The sequence below is a fragment of the Euprymna scolopes genome, chromosome 44 (genome assembly GCF_053919585.1).
Source record: "Euprymna scolopes isolate OS-2025 chromosome 44, ASM5391958v1, whole genome shotgun sequence".
Classification (NCBI taxonomy): Eukaryota; Metazoa; Mollusca; class Cephalopoda; order Sepiida; family Sepiolidae; genus Euprymna; species Euprymna scolopes.
Genome location: NC_136525.1, coordinates 55,081,945 through 55,096,545, shown reverse-complemented (window position 1 = coordinate 55,096,545; position 14,601 = coordinate 55,081,945). Strand labels below are relative to the sequence as shown.

The 14,601-nt window shown below is 34.6% G+C and overlaps 1 protein-coding gene across 1 annotated transcript in view; it reads right to left on the bottom strand.

Moving 5' to 3' along the window:
• LOC145268852 (mismatch repair endonuclease PMS2-like) overlaps positions 1-8,458 on the bottom strand; it is an 84,837-nt gene extending 76,379 nt beyond the window's left edge. Inside the window, exons 1-3 of the mRNA XM_080124528.1 lie at positions 8,286-8,458; positions 3,479-3,672; positions 1,065-1,151 (exon numbers count right to left, since the gene is read on the bottom strand). Of these exons, the coding sequence (XP_079980654.1) occupies positions 1,065-1,151; positions 3,479-3,672; positions 8,286-8,341 (337 nt within the window). The 5' untranslated portion in view covers positions 8,342-8,458. The remainder of the gene's footprint in view (positions 1-1,064; positions 1,152-3,478; positions 3,673-8,285) is intronic.
• Between the last annotated feature and the right edge of the window lie 6,143 nt (positions 8,459-14,601).

Genomic DNA, 14,601 nt, shown 5'->3' with positions numbered 1-14,601 from the left:
CGTCTCACCACGACACACAGTGGATAGAGACGTTGAATCTCTACAGTTTGAGGTGAGAATTGTCTGATGATAGCGGCTTCAATTTTACCCAAAGCTGGCCAGAGTCTTACTTGGCCAAAAACGAGGTGAATCGGCAACAACTATGGATGGCAGTAATTGCTGAGAATGCAGTTAGGAGATTCAGAGTTCCTATCCCGTCGAGGTTACCACCTGACAAAGGCCAGAGGAATAGTTGGCCGAAACGTCATGAAAAAATATCTAAGAAAGATGAGGATAATAGTCCGCAATAAATAAATTAATAATACTCATCTCAATAATGAATTCCAATTGAATAATATGTAAATTATTAGTACTTGTGTAGATATTGAACTGGACGTATCTAAGCTTTGACATCAAACTAAGCTTCTTTCCTAGACCTTCCCAACTGTGGAACTTGGCAGGTGCTCGTCTGAACTCCAATCTCTGGTCCCCCCTCGCCAATCTTTCACAAAAAACACCCGTCTAGCTGAATCCACTGTGAAAAATTTCCCCCACTCTATATCTGTGCCTAAATCAAAACGCGGATTCCATGAACAAGGCTTCTTTCTTAGAACTGCACGCCTGTGGAACTCTGTTCCGTCTGCCTGCTTCCCAACGGACTACAACTTGGATGTCTTCAAGTCCAATGTTAACAAATTCCTAATGAACCGCCCCCTTAAGTAAACACTTCATCAAATCTCCACACTAACGTAATGTACTTGCAATAACCCTTATCCCTGAGTGGCTTCCGGGCCTTGATAAGTGGTGATCACTGTGTAAAAAAAAAAAAAAAAAAAACTTAGTTGGAAAGCAGGCTAGCAGAACAGTCATCTTCAAGTCCAATGTAAACAAGTTCTTCTTGAGCTGCTGCTCCCTAAATAATTAATTTCTATCCCATTTCCACCACCTAACTATTAATACGCTGTTGTCGCAGTGACCACCATACACTCATTAAACCTTATCCTTGAGTGATCTTTAGGCCTTAACAAGTGGTGATTCCCATGTAAAAAAATCAAAGTAAAATAAAAGATATAGTTTATACTTACTCAAGCCTTCAAAGTTTTCTTCCGCAACTCCAGAGCCATTGTCAACAACTTCGATAAGTTCGCTTCCATATTCTTTCAATTTAATTTCTAAAAAATAGAAAAAAAAGAAAGAATCCGATTTTAAATTAAATGCAAGAGCTTATCGGTTAAACAGAGCTGAAAAGGGAAAAGATAAAGAAATACAAACGTCTTATTTACGACATGCGTGCAATTCTAAAATCCCATTCTTACAGGTCCTGGATATGACCTTAAACTATATCCAGTGGTGAGGCCCCAGCTTGTGGGCTTTGGGGAGTGTGGAGCCACCCTTTAATTACCATTGCTCCCAGGTCCACTCTGACCTGGAGTGGTAGTACCTGTTAGGGTTCCAACTATGGGTTAAATAGAAACCGACGTGAAAACAACAAATATATTCTATTAAAAAAATTTTTCTTCAAAATCTTTGGATTCGGCATTAAATAACCCGAAAACGGCTGATATGCCGTAAAACAAAAACCAACCAACCAACCAACCAAACAAAGGTGTCACCACATATCAAAAGCCCAAAGGCCACTCGAGGATAAAGATTAATGTGTGTATTTGTGGCCATTGAGACAGTTGCGCAACAATCATTTGCAGAAGTAATTTGGTATTAGATCATTTACGAGGATGGCTAAGCAAAAACTTGTTTACATTGGACTTGAAAATAATTACATTCCTTTTTTTTGGCTGATCAGCATGGAACAAACATACATAATTTTGTCTCTCCGCAAAAAGAGGGAGGGCCACCCCTTCTTTTGCCAGCGCAATGAGCTAGTTAAGTGCAGCTAAGTCTGTTAAAAATTTCATTGCTATTTTTTTTCAGTCATAACATATTGTATTTTTTTTTTTTTTGTCAAATAAATAGATAAGAATCTTTTATATAAAAAATAAATTGTTTCGTGTCATCGTTCATTCTTGCCAGCAACCATTCCAGCCAGAAAACCAACACCAAGAAGTCGTGGACAGCCTAACAAAAGAGGTACATCTCCGATTTTCCCGGAGAATTACAGACGGGAGCTGGTTGGAAAATCAAGAAACTCTCCCCTTAAGAAACTGCTGAGATGGTTGGTTGGTTGTTTTTTGTTTTACGGCATATCAACCCTTTTCAGGTTATTTAATGCCGAATCCAGTTATTTCAAAGAAAATTTTTTAATAGAATATATTTGGTTTTCTTTCAAGTCATTTTCTATTCAACCCATAGTTGGGACCCTAACAGGTACTACCACTCCAGGTCAGAGTGGACCTGGGAGCAATGGCAATTAAAGGGTGATTCCACACTCCCCAAAGCCTACAAACTGGGGCCTCATCATCGGATATGGTTTAAGGTCATATTCAGGACCAGCTGTTGAGATAAACAACGAAGAAGTTCAACAGGTATGTTTTATTGTTTTGTTAAAAAACCGGTAGTACTTGGAGTCGTTTGCATGACAAAACAAGTGACTTTCCTCGGCAAGAGATCATTTGTAACACTAGTGGAGCAGAAAAGTAACGCCGGCAAACCTTTTATAACCAAGTAACCTACCATGGATTAATATATACTGTCATAAATGCAGTTTAATAGTTCTTGCACGGTTCAATGCTAATACTAAAGAATGCGTTTAAAAAAAATAAATAAATAAATAAAAATGGGAAATTATTGTAATGCCTTCATATATAATGCTTCAAAGATATGTAAAGACAAACTTACCGACAATGATTCTTTTAATTTATCCATACCAATAATATTGCGGAGTCTGCGTCAGATTTTTGACATTTATAAAAACAAAATACATTTTACCTTTGATTTATTCATACCAATAATATGACGGGGTCTGCAACAAACTGTCTAAGAATGGAGTGATCAAAAGCTACTAGTGTAACATGGTGTATATGAATGCGTGGGAAGATAACAGCAGCAGCAGCAAAGGATGGATGGCTTGCAAAGACATTAGCAGCAGCAGCCAAAAAAGTGCATATGCAAATTAGTAAATGTGTGCAAGAAGAAAAATGAAAAAAAAAAAGGATGAAAAAAAAATGCACCACGTGGTCGGGAGAAAAAAAGTCAACGTCAAAGAAAATGGACGTGTAAAGTTAAGGACGAGAATGGGCCGGCTGTGGCCAGCATGTGGTTGGAGGAAAAGGAAAGTAATGGCAATAAATACATTTTATTTATTTCTTTCATTTGTTTGTTTAAATATAACGGCCACATGACACTAATGTCAGATGACGGCTACAAAACCAACCCAATCATATAATGTAGCACTGCTCTGCAAACACTGTACTAATCAACAGGTGCAGCTTGAAAAATGCTGGAGAGCTCAATGATAATGCTAAGGATTATGTAAAAAATTGCGAACCTTTCATATAATGGCATGCTTCAATGACAAAAAAAAAAAAAAAAAATACAAACTTACCAACTTTGGTTGCACCAGCATCGATGCTGTTTTCCACCAGTTCTTTGACTGCAGTAGCCAATGTCAGTACAACTTGACCAGAACAAATCCGATGGACAGATTTATAATCGATGGCTTCAATGCTTCCTGCTTTCGGATGATTCGTTATATTGACCAATTCTTCTTCAGCCAAAACTCCATTGGATGTTTCATCACTGCAAAAAAATTTTTTTTAAAATAAAGTTCCAAATTTTTACCACATCTGCGCATTCTAAAAATAAACATGCCCGTGTTTTTCATCGACAAACCTTTCTCTTCTATTTCGTTCCCTTCCCTACCACCATCAGTGAGGTGTTAGATTTAAAAAAAATAAATAAGTAAATAAATTGCACTTTGTACTATAGCTAAATGCTACCAAGAACATATAGTTTTTTTAGGTGACATATGACAAAAGAGAAATCGCTTGGTATGTGGGTGTGGTGTCGGGCATCGTGTGGGGCAACGGTACAAATGTGATTATTTACTTATTTTAAAATCCTTATTGGAATTTCTATTGTTTTACGCTTTTAGCAATTCCAATCCAGGTTAAAATATATGTTGTCCCCTTGTTTCTGTTTTTAGGTCATTTTCCATGACCCCCAACTCTTCGATCAGAATGTACAGTTGATGTCATCGCTCATTAAAGCAATCGGATTTAACATCTGGTTTTGCCCAGATCCTGAATTTGTCTGTGTGCAATACATCCAATATTTTCCAGTGTCGTCCATCACCTATGAACACATGAATAGTCCAAAACAAGTTTAAACCTTTGAAATTTGAATAGAAATGATGACTCCAAATTGTCATGAATATCATTTACAAGCCTTTTAGAATACATTCGAAGAACTCAGCAGCCATTTTATTCCAAGACCACCGTATCCACACATTACCTAAAATATTTTAAAATGGCAGACACAATATTCTATAATACTAAGGTGGGAGGAGTTGCCCGGTCGTAAACTATGCTTAAATATGATATTTTAATTTGTCCAGATGTCGTGTATATTATAATAGTCGTGATTTCAAAATCTGAATCCATGCAAAACTTTATATTTGGGTTTTAGCCAGGGAAAATCGGTGAAAAAGTGTGAAAATTAAAAAAATGGAATTTGCTAGGTCTGAAGGTTGAACAACGGCATTACAAATATGCATGCATAACGCAATAGCTATTGGTTTGTTTTAATTGTTAGCCTTACAGCTAACATGTCTCCATAGATCAGACATTAATGTCAAAGGAAAAAGTAAATTATAAGCTAAACGTTTTGGTTTCAATTCTCGGTGGTGGCCCAGGAGTCATTTTTTTAAAACTTTTTAAATCATTACTATATATTGGGTCCAATATAATCTTCTATATAAATAAAATGAACTCATTTTTTCCCGTCGGATTTTGACCTTAATAGGATTAAAAATCAAGATATTTCATGCAAATATAATATGCACAAACGGCAGAACAATATCTGAGGTGTGTTATAGGCTTATTATTTCTCAAATTCCTCGATAATCTTAAATTTCTATACTTTTTCTGCTGAGAAGTCACGGCCAAAATCGGTTAAGATCAATGGAAGTGGTAAAATATTTTCTCTCTAATAAATTCCTCCTCCCCCTGCCACCACTTAACACCGTTTGGGGATCGTTCACAAGGAACAGTTGAGAAGAGAACACCGGTTTGGCTTCGTAGTTCTTTCATGTGAAGTTATTTAAAATCACTAAACTAAGCTGCAGTGCTATGTGGCGTAGTGGTTAGCGTGCTGGACAATTCACATTATATTTTCACGTTCGCGCCGACCTACCGTCGTCGTTTTTTTTTTTTTTTAATTTTTTTCCTAAACAACTGGAATGGACTTTTCTAGGTGGCCGAACTGTTAACGTTGCAGATGTTTTTTTGTTTTTTTTCACACTTTATTTTCCTACTTTTACTCATGACTCCGGGTTTGATCCTTCCTACTTACCTACCATAACATTTTTTTAAACTCCCCCCCCCCCCGTCCCGGAAACAAACGCTCGGGCAACGCCGGGTACCCCCGCTAGTATAATAATAAAGACGAAATCTGCATTAATCAAAATATCATATTTAAGCATATTTGACGACCGGGCAATGATAGGCAGCTCGATAGTTTAATCTAAAATGATTCCTTACGAAATCATTGGCACAAACATCATCTACAAGCCTCGTTAGAGCTCAGCTACACAAAATTATTCAACATTTAATAGCGGACATTCCTGCAGGTCTTGGCTGACATTAAATCTTGCATTTCCTTCTGTATCAGAAAACACACTATGCGACATACAAATATCTGTGCGTGATGTTGCCAAGCTAATCAAAAACCTTGATTCCAGTAAAGCAACTGGGCCTGTCGGCATTCCAATTATGGTGCTAAAAAAAGCTTCAACCTGAACTAGCTCCTATACTTACAAAGCTGTTTAAGTATTGTCTCAAGGAGAATTGCTTCCCAACATCCTGGAAAATCATCAGTATGCACCATATTTAAGAATTCAAGAGATCGGTCATCTCCCTCCCAGTACAGACTAATAAGACTCCTGTGTGTCATGAGTAAATTGCTGGAATTTGTTAAATAATCAACCATCCTAGCAAAAATAACCTTTTTAATGACATGCAATATTGTTTCTGTTCTGCTGGATCTACAGCAGATGTGCTAATAGTTATATCTCATAGGATTAGCGAATCTCTTGACAGAGGTTTCCTTTCTAGAGCAATTGCTCAACATATCTAAGGCCTTAAAGGTCCACTCCAGAAAATCTCCAACTACAGTATAGATAGAAATGGTTTCTCAATTATTAAATAATTTCTCTCTGATAGGTTCATAAGAGTAGTGGTTGATGGGTAAAACTCAGAAGCTCACAGTATTAATGCTGGAGTCCCTCAGGGGTCCATCCTGGGCCCAACCTTTTTCTGATCTACATCAATGATCTTCCAAATCACATCCTAAGATTATTTGTAAACATTTATGCTGATGACAATCCTATCTATGGTAAAACTTCAAAGACCATAAATGACCAAGTTCTCACTGATTCTCTTTCCTCTTACCTTGAGCATGTGGTACAATGGAAAAAGAGGTGGCTGGCTAATTTTAATGCATCTAAAACCAAGCTTCTATCTTTACATTATCAATGATCTGATCCTTGTCTGGCATCAATTGAAATGAATGGCTCATGTCTTGGGGAGGCTTCATATTTTTACAAGCTTCTGGGTCTGACCTTTACTCCTGATCTGAAATGGAACACATACATCAAATCCGTTGCATAAACACTGTTTTTTTTTTCTCCTTTCCCCCCCCCCCATTTTGTTATCACGGAAGTAGGATTTTTCGGGTGTGCTGAAAACGAATATCACGTTTAAGTTTTCTGTAAACAAATAGTTTTCCGGATATTAAGCAATGTAATTCTTTGTTATAAGTAGTGGCCATTGTTGTACGCCCAAGTGCACGCATATTTTTACTACTTATGCACTTTTGATACCGTGCCATTTTTAAGGTTAAATTCAAGTTTCACAATATCATTTTTTTTTCTTTTTATTAAATTGTTAGGTGGAAGCACAGAATAGTTATAAAACATCTTGCCTCCCCCATGTTAAGAATGGCTTTTGAAATAACGTTATTTCAGCACGGTAACAAAAGTGCACAAGTACCAAGAAACAGAGGGCAATAATTCCTTTCCTTGTTTACAAAATTGGAGATCGATTTATTATAATGTTGCAACTAAAAAGTGAGCACCCCTTTCAAATGTCGAAATAATGACGTTTTAAATTTGCTTTATATATATATATATATATATATATATATATAGAGAGAGAGAGAGAGAGAGAGAGAGAGAGAGAGAGAGAGAGAGAGAGAGAGAGAGAGAGGGGGGGGGATGGAGGGGGATGGGGGAGGGGGGAGGGGGAGGGGGGGAGATATGGAGGGGGAGAGAGGGAGTGGGGAGAGTGGGGGGGGAGAGTGGGGGGATGGAGGAGAGGGGGGGAGATGGAGGAGGGGGGGGGGAGAGATAATCTGATTTATTAATGTCCAATCAATAATAATTCACTGAAAAAAACTGCAAAATAACGAACAGAAATAATAATAAAAATAAATAAAAGAGGGGGTGACGCTCGTTCAGGTCCACCGAACTTAATTTTAAACGATAAAACAATATTCATCGCCTGTACATAATTTTTCATCGCATTGTATTTCAGGTCGCTAAACTGCGGTTTTACCTGTTGTTTTATTTATTATTTATTTTTTGTTTACGATTTTCCAATTGTTAACTATCACGTACCTTTACTCATCGACACAAGCAAACGATTATTTTCCACTGCAGCTGCAGCTTACGGACCGTGCTGAAATAACGGATCAATGTGGCCTGGTTGTTCCACTGAAAACTTAACTGCAAAGAGTTGCTTTTTAGGAGTATTACCCCCACCATCCCTATATTAAGAACGGCTTTCGGAATAAACACCCCCAACCTCCCCATGTTAAGAACGGCTTTCGGAATAAACACCTAACCTCCCTGTGTTGAGAACAGCTTTCGGATTAAACACCTCTAACCTCCCCATGTTAAGAACGGCTTTAGGATTGAACACCCTTTGCAGGTAAGTCTTCAGTGGGATAACCAGGCCACATTGACCTAATAACGCTACCTAGAAAGCCATTCTTAACATGTGGAGGGGGGAATATTTTTTAATTATTCTGTATTTTCATCAAAAACAATTATTCTGTACTTTCACCCAAGAATAAACAAAAGATACCGTAAAAATTTGAATTCAACATTTTTAAATATTAGTCACAATGTTTACCTGTCCGAAGTTGCAGACATGTTTTTTATAAAACTGTCACTTTGTTCCGATGTCATGTTTTCGTTGCAGAGACACGCGGTCGGCTCGTTTAAGCGCCACGCGCGGGACCGGTCATTATTTTTTATTTTTAATTGCGGCCACGACGGGGGCGGTTATTATTTTGCTGCGATGAATCAAAGGGAGATAACTCAAACGGACTAATAAACAAACACCTTATATAATTTCATGTTCCAGGCTTTTTTGTTTTGTTATAATAGCCAACAAAACAAAACCAAAACGGGATGAAAAAAAAAAGGGGGGGGGTTATTACTGTAATACATAGATTCGAAAAAGTTGTCAAAAAACAAATATATAACAAATACATATTATTAAAGACAAGATAAGTTACTTTTCTACCTAACTGGATATTTTTTTAGTGTTTTTATTTAATGGAACATGTTTATTCAGCTCGAAAAACATAGTGTTTACCGATGTATTGGAAAATTTTAAATGGCGCCGGACTCTCTCTTGAACACGGTAAGTTTGGGAAAATAAAAAAATATACAAAATACTGTTAAAACCCCATTGAATATAGGTCAGCCTTTGTTACGGTAACATATATTGAGCGAGTTTCTAACCGTATTTTGTATATTTTTTATTTTTAACCCATTTTCCCAAAGTTACCGTGTTCAACAGAAAGTCCAACGGCATTTTAAATTTTCCAATATATTGGTAAACATTGTATGTTTTTCAAGCTGACTAAACATGTTACATTAAATAAAAACACTAAAAAATTATCCGTTTAGGCAGAAAAGTAACTTATCTTGCCTTTTATAACATTTGTTATATATTTGTTTTTGACAACTTTTTCGAATCTATGTGTATAGTAATACAAACTCAAAAAGATATATATATATATATATATATATATACACACACACATACACAACAAATAAATGTTACTAAAGGCAGGGTAAGTTACTCTTATACCTACCTGGATGAATTTTTGTGTTTTAACTTATTTTAAAACGTTCTTTGGTTTACATTTTTCGCACAATTGACGATTAAATGGGTTTCTACCGGTGTTTTGTTTAATTTTCAATTTTGGAGCAGTTATCGAGGATCTAAATGGCTATCACAAAAATCACCATTTTATTTCTAATTTTTTCAATTCAAAAAACGCTTTAAAATAAGTTAAAACACAAAATAGGTGTTTATGCATTTATGTTACGATGCTATTTTTTAAATAGTATTTTCAAGTTTAACGATATCTTTTTTATTAAATTGTTAGGCGGAAGTACAGAATAGTTACAAAGCAGAGCACCCTCCCATCCCCATGTTAAGAATGGTTTTTAAAATAATAATATTATTCCAGTACGGTAACATAAATGCATAATACAAAACTTATCTAAGTGGGTAGAAAAGTAACTTATATTGCCTTTGGTAACATTTATTTGGTGTATATATTTTTTCACTCTTTTTTGCTTTGTTGGCTATTGTTAAAAATGCCCCATGTCTGTTGCCAAGGTTGCTGGGAAAATGGTGGGATCCTTCTACCACTCCAGAAGATATCTCACTACTGATGCAATTCTCTATCTATATAAAAGTCAAGTACGTCCAAGGATGGAGTACTGCTGCCACATCTGGGTAGGAGCTGCTAAAAACAGCCTATCCTGCCTTGACAGAGTACAAAATAGACTTTGTGGCGTAGTGGGGGATGCCCTTTTCTCTTCCCTGCAACCTCTTTCCCACAGAAGAGACATTGCGAGCCTATTTTTGTTTTATCGCTATTTCCATGGCAAGTGCTCCTCTGAGCTCCAATCTTTGCCCCCCCCCTCACCAATCTTTCACGATAAGCACCCGTCTAGCTGAAACCACAGTCATTAATTTTCCCCACTCTTTATCTATGCCTAAATCAAAACATAGATTCCATGAACAAAGCTTCTTTCTTAGAACTGCACGCCTGTGGAACTCTCTCCTATTTCTCTATTTCCCACCTGACTACAACTTGGATGTCTTCAAGTCCAACATAAACAAATTCCTGATGAACCGCCTCCTTAAGTAGGACACTTTATCAAAGCTCCAATACTAACAATTACTATGATACTATCCTATCCCATTGATTACTGTACATGCAATAACCCTTATCCCCAAGTGGCTTCTGGGTCTTGATAAGTGGTGACTTCAATGTAAAAAAAAAAATGCCCCATGTTCCTATTTACGTATCGGTACTTGTACAGTTTAATCAAGACAAAAAAAATGAAAATATCCGAAAAAGTTTATATAGTATGTATCCGTTATGGAATGAAGTTCTCTGAAAAAAAAATTTCACTTAATTTCATGAAGTAGTTTTTTTTTTGTTTTTACAGCGAAAAAACAATTTGTTTTGATATCAAGCAAAAGGTAGTCATGTTTCGATTTTTAAAAAGAAAACCTAGTATTAAAGATGGGAAGAGAGTGTCGGTGCTTTAAACTGAGTTATCTCCCCATAGCGTGTTCAAAAATTCCAAGATGTCTCCCTTCATTGCGCTCTCATAAAAACGTGTTTTTCTGCTGTAAGAAAAAAACAACTACTAAATAGAAAACAGAAATTTAATAATCCAAAGAATTCAATATTCTTTATTATAATTATTGGAACGCACAGAAGTACGTAATTATTTCGCCAATTAATAACTCAGTATAAATTTTGGTATCACTTAATTTCATTAATTGACATATTAATGTTTTATACTGATAATCTTTTCCAAATCGTTTGTTATGATTCAAGGATTGTAAGAAAGTGCGAGAAAGATCTCTTTTTATTATGTCTTCAAATGCACCTTACCTTCCGATATCATATATTTCTGAAGGATAAACAAACTGTTTCGTGGAAGGTGCTTTCTTTCCTAAAAATACCATTTGTTAGTTGAGAGATGATTGAGTTAATAAGGTCATGAAATTAAGATCTTCAGTCCAAAACGGATATGTACAATATAACCTTTTTCGATATTTTCATTTGTTAATGTCTTCATTAAACTGTGCAAGTACCTACATATCTCCCCACGAGGGCAAATTTAGGCACAGCTCACATTTTAATATAGGGAAAATCGATCTCCCTAAAAGGGGTACATTCTCGGTAATCGTATCAACGGTATAAGTATGCCATCAAAAAGTTGAGCACTTGTGCAGTTTACGAACTGTGCTATTTCTTAGATATGATTTTCAAGTTAAATTCAATTTTTATGGTGTCTTTTGCTTCTTAAATTGTTAGATGAAAGTACAGAATAGTTCGTGCTTATTCAGATTGGCACTTATAGCGATAAACAAAAATGAAGAAAAACTTTTATATTGTACCTACTTGTCACGAAACGAAGATTGCATATTCCAAAAATCACGAAAATTGATCAAGTAGTTTTCTTCTTTTTTTTTTATGAAAAACAAATTTGCCGTCTTTTACCGATAAGTGACAGACGAGGCCATGTTTTACTCGTGAACATAATAAGGGGAAGAAATTAGTGATTGTTTTTTACAGTTTCCACATGCATTAGAGTTGTCTGCCCTTGTCCACTGATTCGTTGAACACTTTTTCATCCTTGTTTGAAACAGTAAAATTTAATCTTCTTGAATAAAAAAAGACAACTTGATCAAATTATGCGATTTTTTTCATTTTCATTGTATTGGTACGTACACCATATTGCTGTATTTTCTTTAATTTTAATAGTCAAGCAATAAAAATAATCACGTTTCAGCATAGTTCATATCAGATTATTTCAGAACGGTTCATATTTTGCATAAGTACTACAAATTAAAAACAGTTTGGCACTTCGGCATATCAGTGACATGAGGTGAATGTGTGTATTTCAGTTTCAAGAATAGCCGACAGATGTCACTTGTCAGCCAAAGAACAAGGGTCGATAACTCTTTCTTTTCTAAAAGTGTGTGCAAACTAAAATTATATTTTGGTACATTTTTGTGCAATCTTTCTGTAAAAAAAAAAGAAAAAATATTCTTAAACCTCTGTAAATGTTTCATGTTTTTAAAATTATATTTTGCTACATTTTCATACAACCTTACCGTAAAAAAACAAATAAAAAAAACAAATAAAACAACAAACAAAAACAACAAAAAAAAAACAAATAAAAAAACTAACAAAAAAAACAAATAAAAAAAAAACAAATAAAAAAACAAAACAAACAAAAAACAAACAAATAAAAACAAATTAATGAAAAACAAACAAAAAACAAATTAAAAAACATAAAAAACAAATAAAAGTAACAAAAAAAACAAAATAAAAAACATTTAAAAAAACAAAAAACAAACAAACAAAAAAAAACAAATAAAAAAACATTAAAGAAAAAAAAAATTCTAAAACCAATTTATAAATGTTTCATGTTTCTATCATATTTATTTTATTTTCAATTATGAATCACTTATTGAAATTAAATTTTATTAATATATTAAAATTAGAAGCGCTGGTTGAGTTTGAATAAAATAAAATACGTATTAAATACGTTTGAACCCAAAACAACACATTATTACAAAATAAACAGACATTTATTTTGTTTGAAATTTATATTGAAATTCATAAATATATTTTGAAGATATACTTCATCTTCAGTATGTTTCTTTTTTTTCTTTTTTTTTTTTTGCCATGTTGTTGTTGGAGCAGAGAATAGAAGTCCATTTGTTGTTTTTACAGAAGTTTTTTAAATGTCGTAACAGTGCGTTGGTCACGCGGGATTTATGTTCAGATTTTTGTACCTTAGAAGCGCTGGTTAAGTTTGAATAAAATAAAATACATATTATATACGTTTGAAGCCAAAACAACGCATTATTACAAAATAAACAGACATTTATTTTGTTTGAAATTTATATTGAAATTCATAAATATATTTCGAAGCATATCAACCCTTTTCTTTGTTATGCTTAATGCCTAATTCAGATATTCAGGCGTTAAGCAGAGTTTATATTACAGGAGAAATGTTGGTTCTGTGTGACATATTAGTGACCCTACATCAATAGCGATTAAGTATATTTTGTAAATTTTGACAAGGGTCACACTAGTATATAATAAAATTGAGATAGGGACAGTAGGCTAAACGATGCAGCCAAAACAGAGGAGATAGGGAATGGCTTCACATTTCTCGAGCAAAAGAAAACAAAGTTTTTTTTCTTCACATCAGTCTCTCCATGGAAGCGATGCAGATGAGACACGGCCAATAATGTAGAAAACTGATAATTTCAGCTAATGTTACCGATGTCCTTGCCTCACCAAATGTCATTCAGTTGTGATATGAGCATAGGTAATGTTTCTCAAACCCTAACAAAAAAATAAGATGGTTGTCAGAAACAGCATTAAGGCGAAGGCGATTTTAAAAGTTCACTATATGACTTTTATTTAACAATAGAGAGAAATAATGTTTGTAACTTATATGATCACTAGGACTCTCTCTCTCTCTCTCTCTTCCCCTCTCTCTCCTTCTCTCTATATATACATATATATGTGTGTGCATATATATATATATGTGTATATATGTATGTATATGTATATATACATGTATATATGCATGTATATATATATGTATATATATGTGTAGATACATGTACATATATATATATGTATATATACATATGTATATATATGTACATATATGTATATGTTTATATATGTGTATATATATGTATATATATGTATATGTATATATGTGTGTAGATACATGTACATATATATGTACATATATATATACATATGTAGATATATGTAGATATATGTATATATGTTTATATATGTATATAGATATGTATATATATGTATATATACATATATGAAGCTTATTTCTGCAGCAACCACTAGACAAAAGTGCAACAAGGATAAAAAGATCATTTCGTTGTTGAATTACTTAAAAAAATATTTTAGTCGTACATCATTAAAATTGATCAAATAATCTGAGATGAGTATATTTGCTGACGACACGAGGGGAAAACGAATGAACACACATCTAAGGCAATGGTGGAAACCTTAGAGGAAGACATCTAGTCTGTAGTGGAATGGGATCAAAAATGGATGGTAACGTTCAATGCTGCCAAGACTTAGCTTGTTTCCTTTAATAATTACAAGAAACCTTCTCAACCATCAATAGCTATAGCTAAAGATATATTACCTGAAAGTACTTCATTCAAACTGCTCGACTTAACATTCACAGGGAACATGAGTTGGAACAGATATACTGAGAGCATTGCCAAGGCTGCTGCGAGGAAGGTGAGCTCTCTCTACTATGCTAGAAGGTTGCTTATGCCTGAAAGTATCCTGTACCGCTATAAGGCCACCATTCACTCATGTATGGAGTACTGCTGTCAC